The sequence below is a fragment of the Agelaius tricolor genome, unplaced genomic scaffold (genome assembly GCF_023055355.1).
Source record: "Agelaius tricolor isolate 1412-34295 unplaced genomic scaffold, bAgeTri1.0.p SCAF_5, whole genome shotgun sequence".
Classification (NCBI taxonomy): domain Eukaryota; kingdom Metazoa; phylum Chordata; class Aves; order Passeriformes; family Icteridae; genus Agelaius; species Agelaius tricolor.
This window is the reverse complement of record NW_027269265.1, coordinates 25,425,725-25,444,290: the sequence shown is the minus strand read 5'-3', so window position 1 is coordinate 25,444,290 and position 18,566 is coordinate 25,425,725. Positions and strand designations below refer to the sequence as shown.

The 18,566-nt window shown below is 37.9% G+C and overlaps 1 protein-coding gene across 11 annotated transcripts in view; it reads right to left on the bottom strand.

The window, feature by feature from the left end:
- RALGAPA1 (Ral GTPase activating protein catalytic subunit alpha 1) overlaps positions 1 to 18,566 on the bottom strand; it is a 132,409-nt gene that overhangs the window by 3,088 nt on the left and 110,755 nt on the right. For 8 of the 11 annotated variants that reach the window (XM_071426876.1, XM_071426874.1, XM_071426875.1 and 5 more), the window contains one exon: positions 10,248 to 10,372. In XM_071426876.1, coding sequence (XP_071282977.1) covers positions 10,248 to 10,372 — 125 coding nt within the window. Of the gene's footprint in view, positions 1 to 21; positions 9,416 to 9,594; positions 9,626 to 10,247; positions 10,373 to 18,566 lie in introns of those variants that run through there. The other 3 variants (XM_071426880.1, XM_071426881.1, XM_071426878.1) reach the window with 2 other exon arrangements.

The window sequence follows — 18,566 nt, the reverse complement described above, 5'->3', positions numbered from 1 at the left end:
GGAGGAGTGGAAAGAAGTGAGGAAGGGGGAGGAGAAAAGATAAAAGATAACAGGTGTGAGACATGAGACACGAACCGCAGAGATTGAAGGGTATTAACAGATGAGCACAGAAAACGGAATTTCGAATTTCATTATGCAATTGCTGCTCATGCTACAGGTTAAAGAGAGTGATGAGTTAGTTATGTGCAATGAAGCAACAGCTCTGAAATACGGCATCATACTTACCAACTAAGCATTACAAGAAAAAAAAGGAAGGGAGAGAGAAAGAAAAGAATTCTATAACATTATCCAGATCCAACAACCTTATTAATAGTAACTGAGATACATCCTAAACACTGTCTGAAATGCTTGCTTAACATTGGTGAAAACATGTAAATACTCACACACATACACACAACTGATAAGGAAAAACAAATGGCAACTCGATATATGGCTTCTGTTCTCCAGCTGTTTCACAGTTCTGAATACATTAAAATTATAGCCAGTCTTAACATGATACTCCTGAAATCATGAAGCAAAAGCAGCTAGTTTTAAGCTAGCTAGTCTGCACTGAAGGGTTAAACCCTAGTGTGAAATTTTATCATGGGTTGTTGGATAAAGAAAATCTCAGTCTGCCCCATTATTTCAATTAAAGTATTACTCCAGTCATAGCTTAAAATTTTGTTTCTAATTCCTGTGCACAGAAGCACAAATTCACATATAACAACATTTTTTTAAAAAGAAACTTAGAGCTATTGAAGAACAGAAGTCATGTAAAGTGATTTTCACATCTGAACATACCACACCAGAAGAGTGAAGAACAACAGCACTTAAAATAGATTTAAAGTCTGACAGAAATTAACAGATTAATTAGTAACTAAATTTCTTTGGATTTTAGATAAGCATATATATACATACATACGCTCATACACACATGTGGATTTTAAATATGGTATATAAAAATTTTGCAGATTTTGCTTCCCCTTTGGAGTTTTAAAGTTTTCAGTATAAAATGCTATTATCTTTATCTCTCTCCACAATTGTCCTGGTCCTGGTCAGGATGGGGTAATTTTTGCAGTAGCCAGGAGGGGGTATGGCTAGGACCTGGTTATTCTATACCATCCTGTGCCATTTTCTGGGGAAAGGCTCACTTCTGGGTCAGTGTAGTGTGGTGGAGGGAGTGGTTGGGTATTACTGTGGGGCGGTTCGCCTCCTACATCAAACTGTTGGCCTCTTTTTTGTACCCTCTAGCACTGTTGTTGTTACTGTATGTTTTCTTATCTCATTGATGCTTCCAGTAAAAATTGTTCTTATCTCTTCAGCTTTACCTTTTATGCCTGCAATTCTCCTCTCCAGCCTGCACAGGAGAAGGGGAGTGATAGAGCAGCACATGGTTTGGAGCAGCACATGGTTACAGTGTGAACATGGAATTGGAGAATACCATTCCTAAAACACAACAGCCTTCTTTGGTGCCCAATGTGAGGCACCAAGGGTTGAGACAACAACAGTTCTGCCCAGAGTGAGTTGAAAACAAATTTGATCTAATCTGATCTGATTTGTTGCATTAGGTCCAGACCTACTGGTCGCAATGTTGCTTGGTCTGCTCGTGTGGGTGTGGTACCTAACACTGTACATGTTTTTGTATATCCACTATGTGCTCATAATGGTGCTCTTTTTCAGAGCAGGGAGAGGGATTAGGATTGCTTTGTTGCTGTACTATGGAGTATCAGTTTATGACATGGTAAAATAAAGGGCAATGAAGGTCATTTGGGATGTGTATGCAGTGTTTCCCTTCTATCCTTACTCAGGCACTAGCTCTGGGGGTCCATTAATAATCACATCCAATCTGTGGGAGGAAATGGGGAAGATGATTTTCTCAGCTCTTCACCCCCTTTTCCTTCTTCAGACCTCTTAAAACAGCTTTTGAGGATTTTAAATTCCTGCTGGATGTTATGGAAAGCGTATTTTTGTTGCTAAGTCTGCCACTTCTCCTCAGTGCAGTCTACACCATATTTAGAGTCAGGACAGAGATTTCTCGGGAGGTCATTCAGAAATCTGACCTGAGGGTGGATGGTCATGAGTAGCACAGAATCCGGGAGAGAATGGGCCAGTTTTGGGGGAAATTCTCTTCTCCAATGATTTAGCAGTTCACCTACACAAGCCTGATAAAGTGACAGAATATTTGCAAGGAGAATGCTGTGGCAGCTCCAGAGAGGAGCAATACAGAAGATGTGTGTGCATCTACATGATGTACTTTTACAGCCAACTTCCCTACCCAGGCAGTGATGTCTTGCCACAGTTCAGTGGCCCAGATGGTTTCCTTCTGCACTGCCAATCACCATTTTTACACTGTTGCAGCCACCATGCATGAGTCAGTGTAGAGGCCATTCCTCTCATTCACCTGAGGCCAGCTGGATGGCCTTCAGCTCTGCACTCTGACTTGATCTACCTTGTCCCTCAATATCTTCTGTGACTCGCCATGTAGGACTCCACATGTCATCCTTCCATTTTTGATGTGTCCCTAGAAAATGCTAGGAACCCTCAGTGAGGAGAGCATATCCTTCTTTTTCTGGTAGCTGATTACATGGGGGGGTTGGAGTTGGGCTACTGAAGAATGTTCAAGAACGGACAGGTGGATCGGGCTGCCAAGATTTAAGTGTCTCAGGTGGATCTGGACTGGAACATAAAGGTGAATGATTTCTGACTTGGTGGGCCCCTAACACCTCAGGTCATCAGGGAAGAGATGCAACATCCAGATGGGCTTGTGATTGAGGAGTGGACACTGTATCCCAGGTTATCCAAAACCATGAAACATGCACTGCAATTGGTCAGGCTAAATGGGTAAAGCCTCTCTGGTGTGGGGGACGAGGGTTGAAATAAAAATGTGAGGAGGCCTGGCAGTTTGATTACATTGCACTCCCACAAATCTGCCTAGACAAGTGCTATGTGCTGACAATGATGGAGACAACAGTGGATGGCTGGGACAACCCTGTGCCCCACATCACTGCCCAGAACACCATCCTGGAAACAGCTCATGTGGTGACATAGCACCCCCAAAAGAACAGAGTTGGACAATGGCACTCATTTAAAAAATATCCTCATAGACACCTGGGGCATCATATTCCCTATCCTGCACCAGTCTCTGGCAATTAGGAATGGTACAGTGGACTGCTAAAAACCACATTGAAAGCAATGGGGTGGTGAGACCTTCAGCACTGGGGTCAGCATTTAGCACAGGCCCCCTGGTTAGTTAATACTAGAGGATCTACCTTGCTTGCCCTGCCCAATCAAAACCTCAGTGTACTGCAGATGGATATAAAGACCCTGTGGAGCATATGAGAAATGTGTTAGGGAAGACAGTTTGGATGAATCCTGCCTCAAGCAAAGACAAACCCATCCATGGGATTCTTTTTGCTCAAGGACATGGGTGCACACTTGGGACAGGGAAACACAATGTGTAGCTCCAGGGAATTTGATTTTTGGGTTAGAACAGTCTGAAATGTTGAATTGTATAGAAGTGGCTGCTGACGGCACTGCCACTGTATGCCAGAATTACCGTGGAGAGTGAGTATGAACTGCTCCAATTGTGAGCTCCTGGTGCAGCTTGCAACCATGTGACAGCACACCAACCCTCCTGCCCTGGAAGATATCTAGGATGGACTGAACCCACAGTCATCAATTAAAGGAAGTCAACAGACACCTTGGAGGGATGGTCATTGCCCATGGAAATGGCACTCGTGTTTATGTAGATATGAAGATACACGTAATAGTCAGAAGGTGCAGGATCTGGGCATACTGGAGATGGTACAGAATAAGGGGTGGAAAATGTCCTGGCTCTGGCCAGGACAGGGTTGATTTCTGCAGCAGCCAGAAGGCAGCATGGCCAGGACACATAGGTTATTCTATGCAACTTTGTGTCATTTGCCAGGGATGGGGGAAGGGCTCACTTCCAGATCTGTGTACAGATCTGTGTAGCATGGCAGAAGGAGCAGTTGGATATTGTCAGGAATGCGGTGTGTCTGTGTCCATGAGAATTGTTTGCCTCTTTCTTGTACTTTCTGTCATTGGTATTGATGTTGTTGTTGCTGCTGTTCATTTTCTTATCTTATTGCTGTTTCCAGTAAATTGTTATCTCAACCTGTGCCTTTAATGTCTCCAGTTCTCCTCTCCAGCCTGCTAAGGGGGAGTGATCTACCAGCATATGATTTCGAGTGGTCTCGGTGGGAATACTGAATTGGAAAGTACCATTCTTAAACCGTAACAACAATATATTTAGTTATCCAAAATATAAAAATAGGGTTATATATGAAGGCTTTATGGACAAATGATGTGGAGTCAGAAAGAGCTAAAAAATAAACAAAGCAAATGTCTTTGGATTTTTAAGAGGCAGAAAACATCAGGAAGTGATCCATATTTTTCTCCTCTTAGATTTGACAAATGACAAATACCATAGCTTGATCAGCTATGATATTTTGGGGCCATAATGCAAAGCCGTTTCAATTGCTTCTGAACAAGGAGGTGGGTCAACAAAGTTGAAATGCGACATTTTCAAAGTCCATTTGAAAAATTTAGTGTCTTCTAATGATAGTATGTCAGTTATTTGAACAAATCAATATTCAAATCTAAAATGGAATCCTAACTACACACAGGCTAAATTAGAAGTGAGGTGAGATGGAGGAATCTGGAGGTATCAGAAGACATGCACTGCCATGACTAATCTTGCACATCAGTTCAGACTTTCAAAGGAGAAGCCTGAAAGTGCTGCGTGGTAAGACTACTCTCAGTTCTTCTGGCTTTATCAGACCTCATTGTCTGGATCAGCACTGCCCCAAGTGCTATGTCTGTGAGTGACCATAGGGGAAAATAATTTGTGCATTTTGGTAAATTTTGATGGTCTTCTGAGATACTTCGGCATGTCCCACCTGACCTTAAAGGAAGAGGGCAATCATTTTTGTACAGCTTGTGCCCTTTGCCACTCTTATGTATTTCAGTCCAAATCTGGCCAAGTTGTCCATCATGCTTAGCAGCCTTGCTAGAATAAGTCAATTATGTCTTTCAGTGATTTTGTGAAATGAGGAAAGGAAGAGAGAAGCAGATGTAGAAAGACTGCAAAAGCAGCTGCAAAGCAAGGCAAAAAGGTGAGATGGTCTAAAGACCTGGGAGACCAGAACTGGGTAGAAGAGAGAGAACTAAGAGGCATGAGAAAGAAGACAGCAAAATAAGATTAAGTTTCTGGCAAAACATCAGCCAAGACCACGTCCAGTGAAGAATGCTCTTCAGAACCTAACTGGAACTATGTGTGTAAGGTAAGCCTATTTCTCTCTGCCAAAAACCAGAGAAATCCTCTAGCTAAATTCTCAGTCTTTCCACTAGTGGAGACTGAGGCAGAGCTAAGAGAGCTTACCATTCCTACAAACTAATGTCCTATTTCAGTCTGCAGGAGGTGGTCATTCTAGAGGTTGCAGTTTGCTTATGTATCCTGGGGCTGTTAATCAGTGTTTTAGAAATTCTGTTTTGCCCTATACTTTAAAACAAAAATGGAAGTAATTACACAAGGCAAATGTCACAAGAAAATAAAGTAAAAAAATTAAAAAACTAGAAAATGTCAGGATTGAAATTTTTTGTCCCCTTGCGTGTATGCATGGGATGCTTTTTAATTGAACAAATCATACTATTTTTTTCAGTAGACCCATTTCATTAAATGTAGAAAGTTGATCTGTTTGGGTTTCTAGCAGTCCACACTGAATTTACTATCTCAAAGTGCTGAGTGTACCTTCACCCAAGTGGTTGACTTTAGGACAATAGTGTGGGGGGATAGAAATGTAAGAAAATAAAGATAGTGCAGAAGGTAGTCTCACACCTGAGGAGTTGCAGCTGCACTAATCATCAATGATTAGGAACAGGCCTGCCCTTAATAGGCCACAGCTGTGTCCAATAAGGAGAAGAGTGCTACAAAAGAGTGGGTTAGCTGGGTGAGGGAAGAATTGGAGTTTGTTGGCTGTACTGTGAAGAAGAAGGAGTCCATGCTGTGAGGCGCTGCCCATGAGCGATGACCAAGAAGGTATGGAACTTTTGCAATAAGATGACAACACAATAGTTCAGAAGTGCATAAGGTTTCAGCTTCAGCCATTCCAATATGAATTCTCTGGAAGAAGTCACTAAGTTTTGAGGTTTTGCTCTGATTTGGAATTAAAAAGAAATATCCTAAGTTTGTACTGGAGAAAGGCTAAGGGTTGGAGAAGTTCTTCCAACCCTTCTAGACACAGAGCCCTCCCTTCTGTATTTCAGCTTCGCTTCCAATTACAAACCACCAGCACCAAGTGTGACTCAGATCCTTCTACAGTGACAAAATCACTATCATTCTCATCTGTGAAGGGGTGGTACGGGGCCAAAAAGATTATTAGTTTCAATGTTTCACAGCAAGGAAGGAGTAGTAGAAAATACTGTTGAAAAGTAGAAAGCTGTTGAACTAGATGTTTAATTGTGCAAGGCTGAAAGCATCATTACCTCTGCATTCCCCTGCTTCCCTGACTGTACGGTGGCAACCCACTTAGTCTTACTCTGAGAGTGGGGCAGGAGAACTGTTCTGCGTGCAGGCTTGAAAATGCAGGAATGATTGTTGGGACCAAAAAGCCTGATGCTAGGAATATACTATGATGAATGTAGAGGGGCCTCTTCAGAAATGTACTGTAATAAGGTGCTAGTCTTAGTAGGAAGAAAGGGAACAAAAGACGACAGAAAAAGGAACCTAAGACATGAGTACATTTAAAAGATCAGAATCTTAGCATCATGAGGTCAATATACCCTTCAATATAATTGAGCTTATCATTGACAGTTCCTTCAACCTATTCTGTTGTCACAGAGATCTGGTTCACTCAATATCTGCATAAGACGTGTTACCCTATTTAGCAGAGTATTTCCAGTTACTCAATGTAACAGAAACAGCACAAGGTAAAAAACACAGAGGCAACTAATTGCATTCTGTGATGAAGTACAGGTAACTCTCAATTTCTTTAAACATACACATTCATTACACTAGTCAGGTTCCTACACATGGGAAGGTGGACTTGTCAGATATTTTGACAGGGCAAACTAAGCTTCTAGATAAAACAGCAGCTGCCACAATCACATTGTACTGAAGAGCAGTCACAATAAAAAAGGAAACAGCTTTTGCTGATGTCTAAGCCTTTGATAAAATAAGTCCATCTGAGAAAACACAGTTTGTTACCGAACAGCGTGTTCTCTATTTGCTCTTATTCTCATAGCTCAGATGGAAAAAAATGGCCAATGGGATCACAACAACAACAAAATGGTAACAACTGGTGATGGGCTGTAGCAGACTCATAGTTTCTAAGATCTTTCTTAGATGAAAAAATGTATTTTCAAAAAAAGGAGAGTACTTTATAAAATTAAACATATTCAGAAGTTGTAATCACTGAGATCATGATCCAATAAAATAATTATATCTATAATATCTAAAATGTGGATTTTTTTTTTCTTAGCCTCTTCTGGTCAATAACTTCTTATTAAAAGAAGCCCCCTACATAAATGAAACATTTTGTATTTAAAAAATGTGATGTATTCTTAGAAGCTGGTTAGAAATTTTCAGATGACATGGACATCTGGCTGGGAGCCTGCAAGGTTTTGTCTGAGTCACCTTGAGGGTGATAAATGCTTGTGGATTCCCAGGCAGGACTCCAGCACCACTCCTGTGTGTAATCCTGGCACAGTTCAGTGCTCTGCACCTCTTTTAGGAAATCCACCTGTTGCAGGGCCCCTGGAAATTTAGGGGTATCTATTTTTTCAATAGCACTGCTGGTGAACTCTTCTTTGGGATCACAGTCCCTCAGAAATTTGGGTCATCTGCAGCAATGTAGCTCACAGGTCTGCCTCTGCTAGAACTGGAAACCAGTGGTTTCCAGGCTGACTCCAAGCCCTGGGGTGACCTTTCTGGCAGTGTTATTTTATACCTGCCTCAGGCTTTAGGGTTTTTGCCCTCTAGAGTCAACTTGGGGGCAGACGGTTCAGTGCTGCTCCAGGCACTCTGTGCTGGAGCTGAGTATCAGAGTTCCAGGAGCAGGGATGGAACAGGGATCAGGCTGCAAGCAGGACTGCCAGAGCATCCCCAGCTTCTCTTGGCTGAAATGCAAGCTCAGTCAGACAGAGGTGGGGCCAGGCTGGATCACACTGTGCTGCATGTCTGTCCTAGGAAGCTCTGGCTGCTCCTGTCACTGATGTCTTGGTCACTTCCACTGCACAGTGCAAGGTCCAGAAGAATGTGGCTCCCAGGACAGGACATCATGTTTCATGGTAGGCAGACACACACATGCTTGTGTGCGGATGTGAAACACATCACAAGCTCCTATTAGTGAGATTCCTACAGAAGATTATTAACTTTGATAGAAAGGTTAAGATAAAACCAAGTTTCTAAAAATCATAATCTCCTTTCAGATCATGCTAGAGAATACCAATTTTAAAAGAATACAGGAATTGCCACTGTACAGAAGTGCACTCTGAGGCCCCAGACTAGCAGAAAAGCAGTCTTGCTTCACCCTGAAAGAATGAATTAGAGGAAGAGGGCAGAACAACTTGGCTTGGAATGAGACTTCTTAAAATGAATGGGCAGAACTTCAACAAGTGCACTAGAATATAGAATATATACTAGCCATACAAAAGTGTCTGGTGCTGAATATTCACTAGGTCCCTTGACAGGAAATGTGGCAAGGACTGGTATATCTCGTTATTGTTTTTAATGTTTGTTTGGTTTTAATATTTCTAGTTACAGATTTTTCTTATTCAAATGTTTTCATACTTTAAATTATGTTACTAATTTTGATACTGCTTTAATTAAATTACTTACTTTTAATTTTGTTTGCCTTTGGTCTCAACTATTTCTGTTAGCATAATTATACCACTTTTTATAGTTTGAAACTGCACCTCATTTCTAGTTATTGTTTGTATTTTAAAGTAAAGGAGCCTCAACATTTTAACATCTCTCAGTCATTCTTTCTGTAGTCCTATCATAATTCTTAATTGATAATAAAAAAAGATCATAATTCATAATTAATTTCTGTATATATTTTGGAAGTGAGAAACAAATTTTCAGATAACAACTTGCCAAACTATTCTTACAAAATTTATTTCATTTAGATTTACAAGTTTTTCCATGGAAGCACTTTGATTATCATTAAATAAGATTTTTCTGAACAGGGGATTTCAAGTGTTACACATTCTTCTTCTCCATCTCTCCTAGGTTATCACTGCAGAATGTCTTACAACATCAATGAAAGACAGTACAAAACACACCACTGCCATCCAGTACTACTTGTTCATGCTGAGAAACAAAGGTCAACACAATAAAGTGTTACTCATTCAACAACTGTCTCTATCATTAGTTACCTTAATCCCAGAACCAGTGTTAGTGCTTCATGCAGACCTGAGGTTAGTAAAAGACTAAAACTTTTAGAAGATGAAGTGGTCATTTCTCAATCAGTGTGAAATTCTTTTTAGTGTGAACAAGGGCAACAAGGAAAGTTTGCATACAATTTGGTTACAAGCTTAGTGCTCTAGTAAAAGTAAGAGGAACAAAGGGTTTTTTTGGACACTTTGTCTTACCTTCAGATAAACAGAACTGATATTTAATGATCTAAAAAGAGGGGAAATAAAATAATGAAATAATCATAAGGAGTTCAAGAAATGTCAGAACAGGAAGGCCTTGAGTTACTCATTTTCTTTTACCGATTTTCTTATTAGTAACAAAAAAATGCAGCATCCCCTTATAAAACAGGTATTTTACTGGAAAGTAAAAACTACCTTAAAACCAACTTTGTGATTAATAACATGGGAACAAAATTAAGATTGCAAGGCTCAGATTTTCAGTTTAAAACTTTACATTCTAAACATGTAGTGAGCCTTGAAACTTTCTGTTGAAGAAGGTGCACTTAAAAATGTTTCTACCTTAGCCAGCCTAGATGACAGCACCAATGTTTCCAAGCAGACTTTATACAGGGGATTGTGATAAAAATACAGGGGGTCTGGCTGCTATATTAAAGCATCTTGCCAAATCTCAATGCTAGGTATTGGCTTATGATGCCAGAAAACAGAAGGAAGATTTAAAGTCAACTCTGCCCACGTTCTCAAACATGTATATTCTTTCCAATTAATGGTAACTCTTCATGATGTGCAAAGGTCTGAATTTTTAGTCTTTATAAGTAAGGATACTGCATTTCAAATTTAAGATTTTATGAGAACTGCTTGTTATTTCTTACCCGTCTCTGAGGGCAAATGGTGATAAGGTGCTGGGCAAAAAACCTGAGCAGCAAAATCTTCAAATGTTGTAGGCTCTAGGTGATGTTGAACAATTGTTTGCAGGTATCGCGCTCTCTCCTCGTAGCTGAGTTAGCCAAGAATTAAGGATGAATTTATATCGTGTACTGTAACTGCTAAATATCATTGCCTAGTAATTCAGAATTTTTGTTTTTGTTAAATACCTGTCATGTATTTCAGTGTACACACTTATTTTTAATTCCTTATATGACTGTGATATTGTCTGATGCATTGACATAATATTAAGTGTAAGATACACATGATTAATGTAAACCTTATGGTTCAACTGTATTCATGTCTGATGCAGAACTTCCTGAAACTGTTTACAAATAACAACAACTTTTAAGTAACTAATTTGCCTGTATTCCGGTCACAATTAAATATAAAAACATTTCAATTTTCAGGAGATGTAGCATAAAACATACCTTAGCATTAACAAAACAAATTACTTTGCACTTTTCCATAATAAACTGCTTTCATAATCCCTAAACACACACACATTTAAGACAAATATAGTGAAATTTCAGTATTGGGAAAAACACCTTCTCAATTATGTCATTAAAATAAGCAAGAATATCTCTAAAGAATCCACAGGACCCTTAAATACTGGTTAACAGGGTGTTGGCAGGGCACTGATAGTAAAATACTGTATTTCTTATTTTTTCCTGTGTTTTCCCTCTCCAATATTACTGACAAGAGACTGGTATCTTGAAGTGTTGTTGTTTTTGAAGAACCCTCTCCACACTTCTTGTTCCAGCAGGTCCGATTGTGCTGTAAGCACAGAGAGAGCGAGAAAAAGAGAGAATATTTCTGCTGTTCATGAAAGCAACTATGGAAATGGCTGTCAAAATGTAGAGCAGCAGGCAGCAACATACAATTATCAAGAAAAAACACCATGCTGACTTCATGTTGTATAGTTGCTGAACTGAGAAATCAGTTAACCTTTTCTCACACAACTTTCAGAGTCCTCCAGCTGGCCTCAGTATATTGAATGAGGGAAACCTTTTCCAGCTATCTTACACAAACACAGAACAATCAAAAATTTCCCCTGACATTTACATTTGTGCCCACTTTTTTTCATATTTTATTTGCAGATATTGAGACAATTTTCTACTTACATAGTTCTGTTTTCCAAAAAAATACCCTAAAACAAATCAGCATGCTGTGGAGGAATGCACTCAAAATAGGTTTCTTTAAAATTCTGGGGTCTTATTTCAGGTCTGCTGCTCTTTTGGGGGGAATCTGGGACAGTGAGGAACCTATCTTTCTGACTCAATTTCACCACCTGTGAAATGGAGATAATACTCACATTGCACATATTTTTTAGCAATCCAAACACAGAAACTCATGTATTACACAGGATAAGCATTTTTAATTACTAGTGATAAGATTTAAAATAATGATACTATTTTCAGCTATGATAAGCAATAAAATTCCCAACACCCGATGAAAGACAGGAACAATAATCTTCATACTGTCTTACAAAACTACATTTCTACAATTACAGAACTTTTCCTACTCATTTTTTGCAATTTTTTCTGTACAATATTTACTGTAGATTTTACAGTCTATCTAAACATGAAAAAATATAGAGACTATATTATCTAGAAAAAGTTTCAGTGAATAAAATTATCTCTATAATATTGCCTTAGACCATAACTAGGTTACATAGTGAAACTGGGAAACAGTTTTCCCTCCAAAATCTGTACTCTGAATTCTTTCTGAATCCAGAGACAGCTGAACCACAGCAGAAGCCCCAGTTTGGAGAAGCTAAAATAGAAGCACTGGGACAAGAGAAAATATAAAAATCTCCCATTGTAACAATTCTTAGGTTGGGGGATAAACACAGTATTGAGCCTGAACAGAGGACAGTAATATAGCACAGTTTTTAAGAGGCTATGTATAAGTGGTAGAGGATGAAACTGATGGTTGAAGTCTAAATAATACTACGTATCTCACAACTTGTTGAAAAGCACTTTTTTTTCATTGGGGGAGATTCACAGCTGCTGAATTTTCTGCAGTTAATAGAGTCCTTTGATTCACAGCAGTGCCCCTTGCACAAAAAATACTGGCCTTTGTGTATTACCAGAAACTAATTTTCTATTTGGCTGAAAAGGGAAAAATGGGGTTATTGCTTCTCCCTCCTACAGAGCTTTTCATTATGCCTGATGCACTCAACTTCTAAGCTCTTCTGAGAAAAAAAAAATAACTGAAGAGGCAAGAGGTAGAAAAATGAGCTTGTTAGCACATTAGAAGTGAAGTATCTTGGTGGGCCCTAGAAATTCCCAGTGGTGTGTTAACTTATCACTCTATGCATGCTGGCACTGATAGTCTCCCAATTGATCACTCTCTTTTCGCACCAAAGGTGCTGCCAGGAAGCAAAGGCTGAAGGCCCACAGGAGAGCAGGCTGCTATCAAAACAAGCTGTTTTTGAAAGTCTGCTTGAATGGGTAAAATGCTTCATGAAAAAGTAGGGTAGAGACACCTACTTGCTTTTAAAATGCTCTACTTTCAGAGGTCTCTAAAGGAAACCTTTTAGTTTATCCTATTATATCCAAAGCTTATACATAAATAAGGCAAAATGAAGGAAAGCTACTGCTTTGAACATGACAAGGACATTCTTTTTCTCTAATCTTGGTAAAATCTCCTAACCAAATACAGAAGTCTTGAGATAGATGCTGATTGAGGACAATAATCATGTTTTTGTTACACAGTGAAGAGGATATGCTTATATCAGTTCTACAAGTCTAATTCAAATGCACACTTAGTACACCAAGAGAAAAGTAATTCAGCTAGCTGGGTTGCTGCTCATCCTAACAATCCACAAAACCATCTGCAGCTTGTTAAAAACCTAACCCACCTTAAAAACAAAAAAAAAAAATCTGAGGCAAACTCCAAATCCAAAGCGTGCTCTACTCTGCACTAAGAAATTACAGACTCTCCTCAGAAGAACTCTGTTTCTGTATTAGAGACTGCAGAGATGAGATCCTTTTATCTTCTAGTAATTTATATTTTGAGAACACCCTAGTTATTTTGAAACTCCAATTCTATTTGCTTTTGTGGCTAAGATAATCTAGTTCTACACTGTATTTGAATGCAACTGTCTGCAAGAGTGACCATAAACCCATGGTAGCTAATTTCTACATTACTTCTAATAGGCTAGACATTTATTTCTTTAAAACACTGCTCTCTAGGAAAGACTTATTAGCACTTACAGATTGAGTGGCACATACAAACTCAATGGCTACTAATAATAGGGCAATGCAAGCTGTATTCTTACTTCGAGTGGATGTTGCCACTGGCATCAGCAATTAAGATGGAATGGGAAGGATGCACAGACAAACCAATGGAGAAAGACTGGCACAGAGAGTGACAAAACACTTAAACAACAGCATTGTGAGCTGTTTGCTTCTGAAGAAAGTGCTAACTGGAACAAAACAGAATGAATAAAAATGTATGATATACACAGCATTCACCCAAATGTGTCAGCTAAAAACTTGCAGATGCATAACTGCAAAAAACATAACAACAACAAAAAAAAACTTCATTATACTTCTCCAGAAGAACAAGTTCTGAAAAATAGAATCAGTACCAAAAGAAAATTAGGAATCATATCTTTATAGGTCACTCAGGTTGTAGTCACGTCAGCCAATATTTCATTTACATTAGGCTCCATTTTACTTATTCTCTAAATCTGTAATTATTCCTATTAATAATTATCTGAAAAGATCTATTATTTGAAAATACTGTACTTTCCATTATTAGACCTGTTGATTTGCACTTGAGAACAAGCCCTGAAAGCCTGGCTGTCAGATCACCTACTTATGCCCAATCTTGCTGAAAAACATCATTTCATGTCTTCACCTAATAGCTCTCCATCTCTGTTGATTGTATCACTTCCAAGCTTTAGATTCCTATGGCAAAATACATCTACATCTTGCAGACTCTTTATGCATAATCTAAGCTAAAACTTTTTCTAGCCATCTATCTGAACAAATTACCTAGGCTCTTACCTCACATCTCAGCTACTGCCATATCCTTTTCTCTGGCCTAAATAAATGCATTTTTAATCCTTTTATAATCTACTCAGAGCACTGCAGAATCCACTTTCTGGATATAGTACTTAGATGGTGCATTCTCTCAGACACTGCCATCAGTCTGCCACTCCCTAGTGCAAATGCAGGCTACTAATTTGAACTTTACCAAAACCACTCACCTCCAGTCAGTTAATGCAGTCACTCTCACTAATCTTGACCTTTTGGAAAGACACTTTTGTACTTTCTTCTAAGTGGCTTATGTGTAGCATCAGGTCTCCACAAGTGTCCACAAGCATTTCCTCCCCAAACTCTCCCTTCACTATGATTATTGATTTTTTACAATTTACTGTGTCATTCTGACTACACATTTTCTTTCCATTCTTCACACTTCTCAGTTTTACAGCTGACTAAAATGCATTACAATACATCTAGTATTTTTTTTGTTAAGGAGTGCATGGATGACTACTGCTACAGTCATTGATGGAATACCAATCCTAAAATGACATTAACCTGAAGCTGGAAAAAAATGAGGAAAAAAATAGTTTAAACATGGAATAAGATTTCCAAGAGTTTATTTAAGGATAAAGCACTTCACAACTATGTAATCAATCTATTACCAGAACAACTAAGTGTTATATTCTCAAATGGGCTGGAGAAGAAATTCTACTGCCTGCTCCAAAAACCATTTGATAAATGTTTCCTGAGCACAGAGAAGAAAGTCCCTATTCAGGGACTCTCCCCAGAAAGTACCATAATGATTAGACTGTAAAGATGAGCATCTATGTTTTCTGTGATTAAGAAGATATCTTATTTTATGAAATAAAGAAAAATTCCAGCAGTGTTGAAGTAAGACACTTTTATGAAAGCTTTATTCATAAATCTTCCCTCCTCATACTTATGTATTTGTATAAATGTGTAGCATACATGTGCAGTATACCATGATATAACTGCATATTGGTATGTAGATGCTTTGGTTCCAGAGCTACAAAAAAAAGACAGGGTTGTAATGATTTTCTTGAAATACCTCTTAGGAAAAAAAGCTAGAACATGCATTTCCAAATAGCAAGATGGATTTTTTTCAGGTTAAATTACAAACTCCTCTCAGAAATACATGTACAGCTGCATCCCTGGCAGTTCCAACTGTTAGCAAAATCACCTAAGAAGTCAATATATATTGATATGATTGTGGAGAGTATGACTTTGTTTGCCAGGCATTTGGAAAATAATTCAAGACAAGCAGAAACTGAACTGCTGCTCCACCCTTACCTGGAAAATGAAAATCCTACACCCAGAGATACTTTCTTGTAAGGATAAATGGACATTTGCAAGAGGTTTTTAATTGCATACATACACAATTTACATAAAAGAGATTGATAATATTTTAAGAAAAGCCATACAAGAAGGAACTCTGGTTTATTACATTTTCCTCCTCAGCAAATTTAGAAGCACCAATCATTTTTTATAGGAAAAACCCCCAAATTTGTAGTATGGTCAACATACAAAAATGCTCCTAGGATATTAGGGACCAAAGTAAAAAAAGAAACAGTGAAGCACAGTGAAGAGCATATGTTGGTAGGAGATTTTAAGTTTTTTGCTCTCTGGCCTGAAAAGGTGTGCAAACCCCACAGAATAAATTGCTACAGTTTGAGATACTTAAAATGATGAAAGAATTGATTTTATTTGGCACATCTTTCCTGGTAAATTTTAATTCCTTACATCAAAGTGCGAAAGGAGAATGGCGTCCCCTATAAAGATAACAAGTACAGGTTAGGATCAAGGTTTTAAGCTGAAAGGAAAACTTAGTCCCAGCAGAATTTGACTTCTACAGGAAGACAAGACAAAACCCCCACACATCACAGAAATGGAATTTTTTTTTCTGGGAAATCTCACTCTAAAAGAAGAGACTGTGCAGTGGTTGTCACACCAGCTGAACTCACACTGAGTCACAGCAATTTGTAGTCTTTGTTTGCTCTTAGAGTTAAGGATGTAAGTTGGGCTGCTATTGATCCAGGGCTGGAAGCCCTGCAAGTAGCAGCATTTTGTATGTAGGTGGGTGATCAGTATCAACTGAGAGGAATAGTTAAAGTTCTTGTCTATTCTGAAAAGTGACTCTGTAGAAGTGGTATCATGGTGTTCTCTATTTATTGCATTTCAGTAATTTCCACATCTAGTTTGCGCAGTATGCAAATAAAGAGGGTTTTCTTTCTTCCAGCTGCACCTTCTGTTTACTCAAGTCACCTTGATATCTCAAAGTCAGTCTGGGTTCTTTTGTGTTTCTTAAATACTGTCAATATTGAAAATGGCAAATAAATATTTAGCTAGGTGCACCTGTTTACAGAGCTATGCTGTAAATGAAAGAAGCTTCTGCACATACAACTGGACTTAGCCACAACACCAATGATTCATAAGGCAGAATTCAGTTAATTCTCCTCATATCTCATGCAAGTTACTTAGGTGAAAGAGAAGAAAAAAAATTACTATTCTTGATACTACTAAGCAGGTGAAAATTAAAAATTTTATAGTCTTTTAAGGTGATTTTTTCCTACTGAACCACTTTTTCAAGACAGCTCTCCTGCAATAAAATGTAGCAATATATTTTCTTACTTATAAAAATAGAACATAAACCTCAGAGAAATGAAAAATGTATGTCAGAAGTAAACTAGTATGCTGCATTTGGTGATAACATTTTAAAACTGCAGAACAGGCTCTATAAATTATCCAAAATCAATAATTTTAATAAGTAATGTATATGTTACAATCTACTAATTAATGTAGATATCTCACTAATAAAATGAGAATGTATATGAAAAACAAGTAACAGACCAAGACTGTAGAATTTAAGCCAGCCTAAAATGTATTATCTAACATATTTAATGACATTCTTTTTCAACTCAAGCTGTAACTGCAAAGGGCTTTTTGAGGCAATTTCTTAGGTACGCTCCTTCAAGAAGAAAATAAGGGAATCTATAATAGATAAATTTATACAAACTAATTCCATCATTCCAAATATTGCAATTTGTTTCCAAAATATAGTTGCATCATCCTTTGAATGAATATAATGAAAATTGCTTTAAAGTTTTTATACTACTGAACAGTTAAATAAATCTGTGATAAATTAACTGTTATCAGGCATTTTTGCCATTTGGAGGACATTTTTTTTAAAGATTATTTATCTTACAGTTAAAGGAGATAATTTACATTATATCTACTCCATGGTTATATGCTTAAACGTCCTGCAAGGTAAGTGTAGGCTAGATAAAGTTGCAGCCATTGAGTGTTTCCAAGTAAATGGTATTGTTTTCTGCCTAGTTTACCAACACACTACAGATTGAAATGCATTGACTTTATCTGAATTTATGTAAGAATCTTAATTTTTATAGTGTGGGCGGTTTCAAAATTATTAAATTACTGCAAGAAATTCTAATTGATGTTTATATTTTCATTTAAAAACCCAACACATTTAACATTCTGCAAAACTGTCCTTCTAGGAAAATCCTTGATGCATTGTTTATTTTTATGCTGTTCCACAAAATCTTACAGCTCACTAAATTCAACAGTGGTTTATAACATCTTCTAGGAAGAAAAAGCTGTGATTCATCAGAGCAGACAAAGCTGGGCTTTAATCCATTTCTATAACCATATTGCCAAGTCTATATTGTTTACATTGCGTCTCAATTAAGAGACAGGCAGGACACCTGGTACTTCTTTATCTAAGTCCCACGGGCTGCCAGATGACTCAAAATCCATAACAGGTGCTAAGGCAGTGTGAGTGGAGCACCATTAACACAAGCTGGAATTGGATAAAATTTGGACTGCGCTTAACCACTTAAAACACTCAATTATGGAATGAAAAATGTAACCACTCTGCACCAAGGTCCTTCACAGAAGGCTTATAAAGATATGTAGAATTAAAGTGCAAGAGAACTGAACTTAAAATAAATTTTAATTTCAGTATTGTCTTTAGGATATAAACGATATAAAACTATATTAAAAAGTTGGGATTCTTTTTCAGATAATAACAGAAAAATATACTTTACTGAATTAATTCTAATTCTGTTCATCAGCTTAGGCAGCAAAAATGACAAAAATTATGCTTAGACTTTTCGGAATTTCAAAATTAACGGAAAAAATCTGAATTAAGACTACTTATCAAATTCTTCAACTCCGTAGAACCCAGAAGTTATTTTATTTTAAGAACTTTGGCAAACAGAAACATCTTATAGA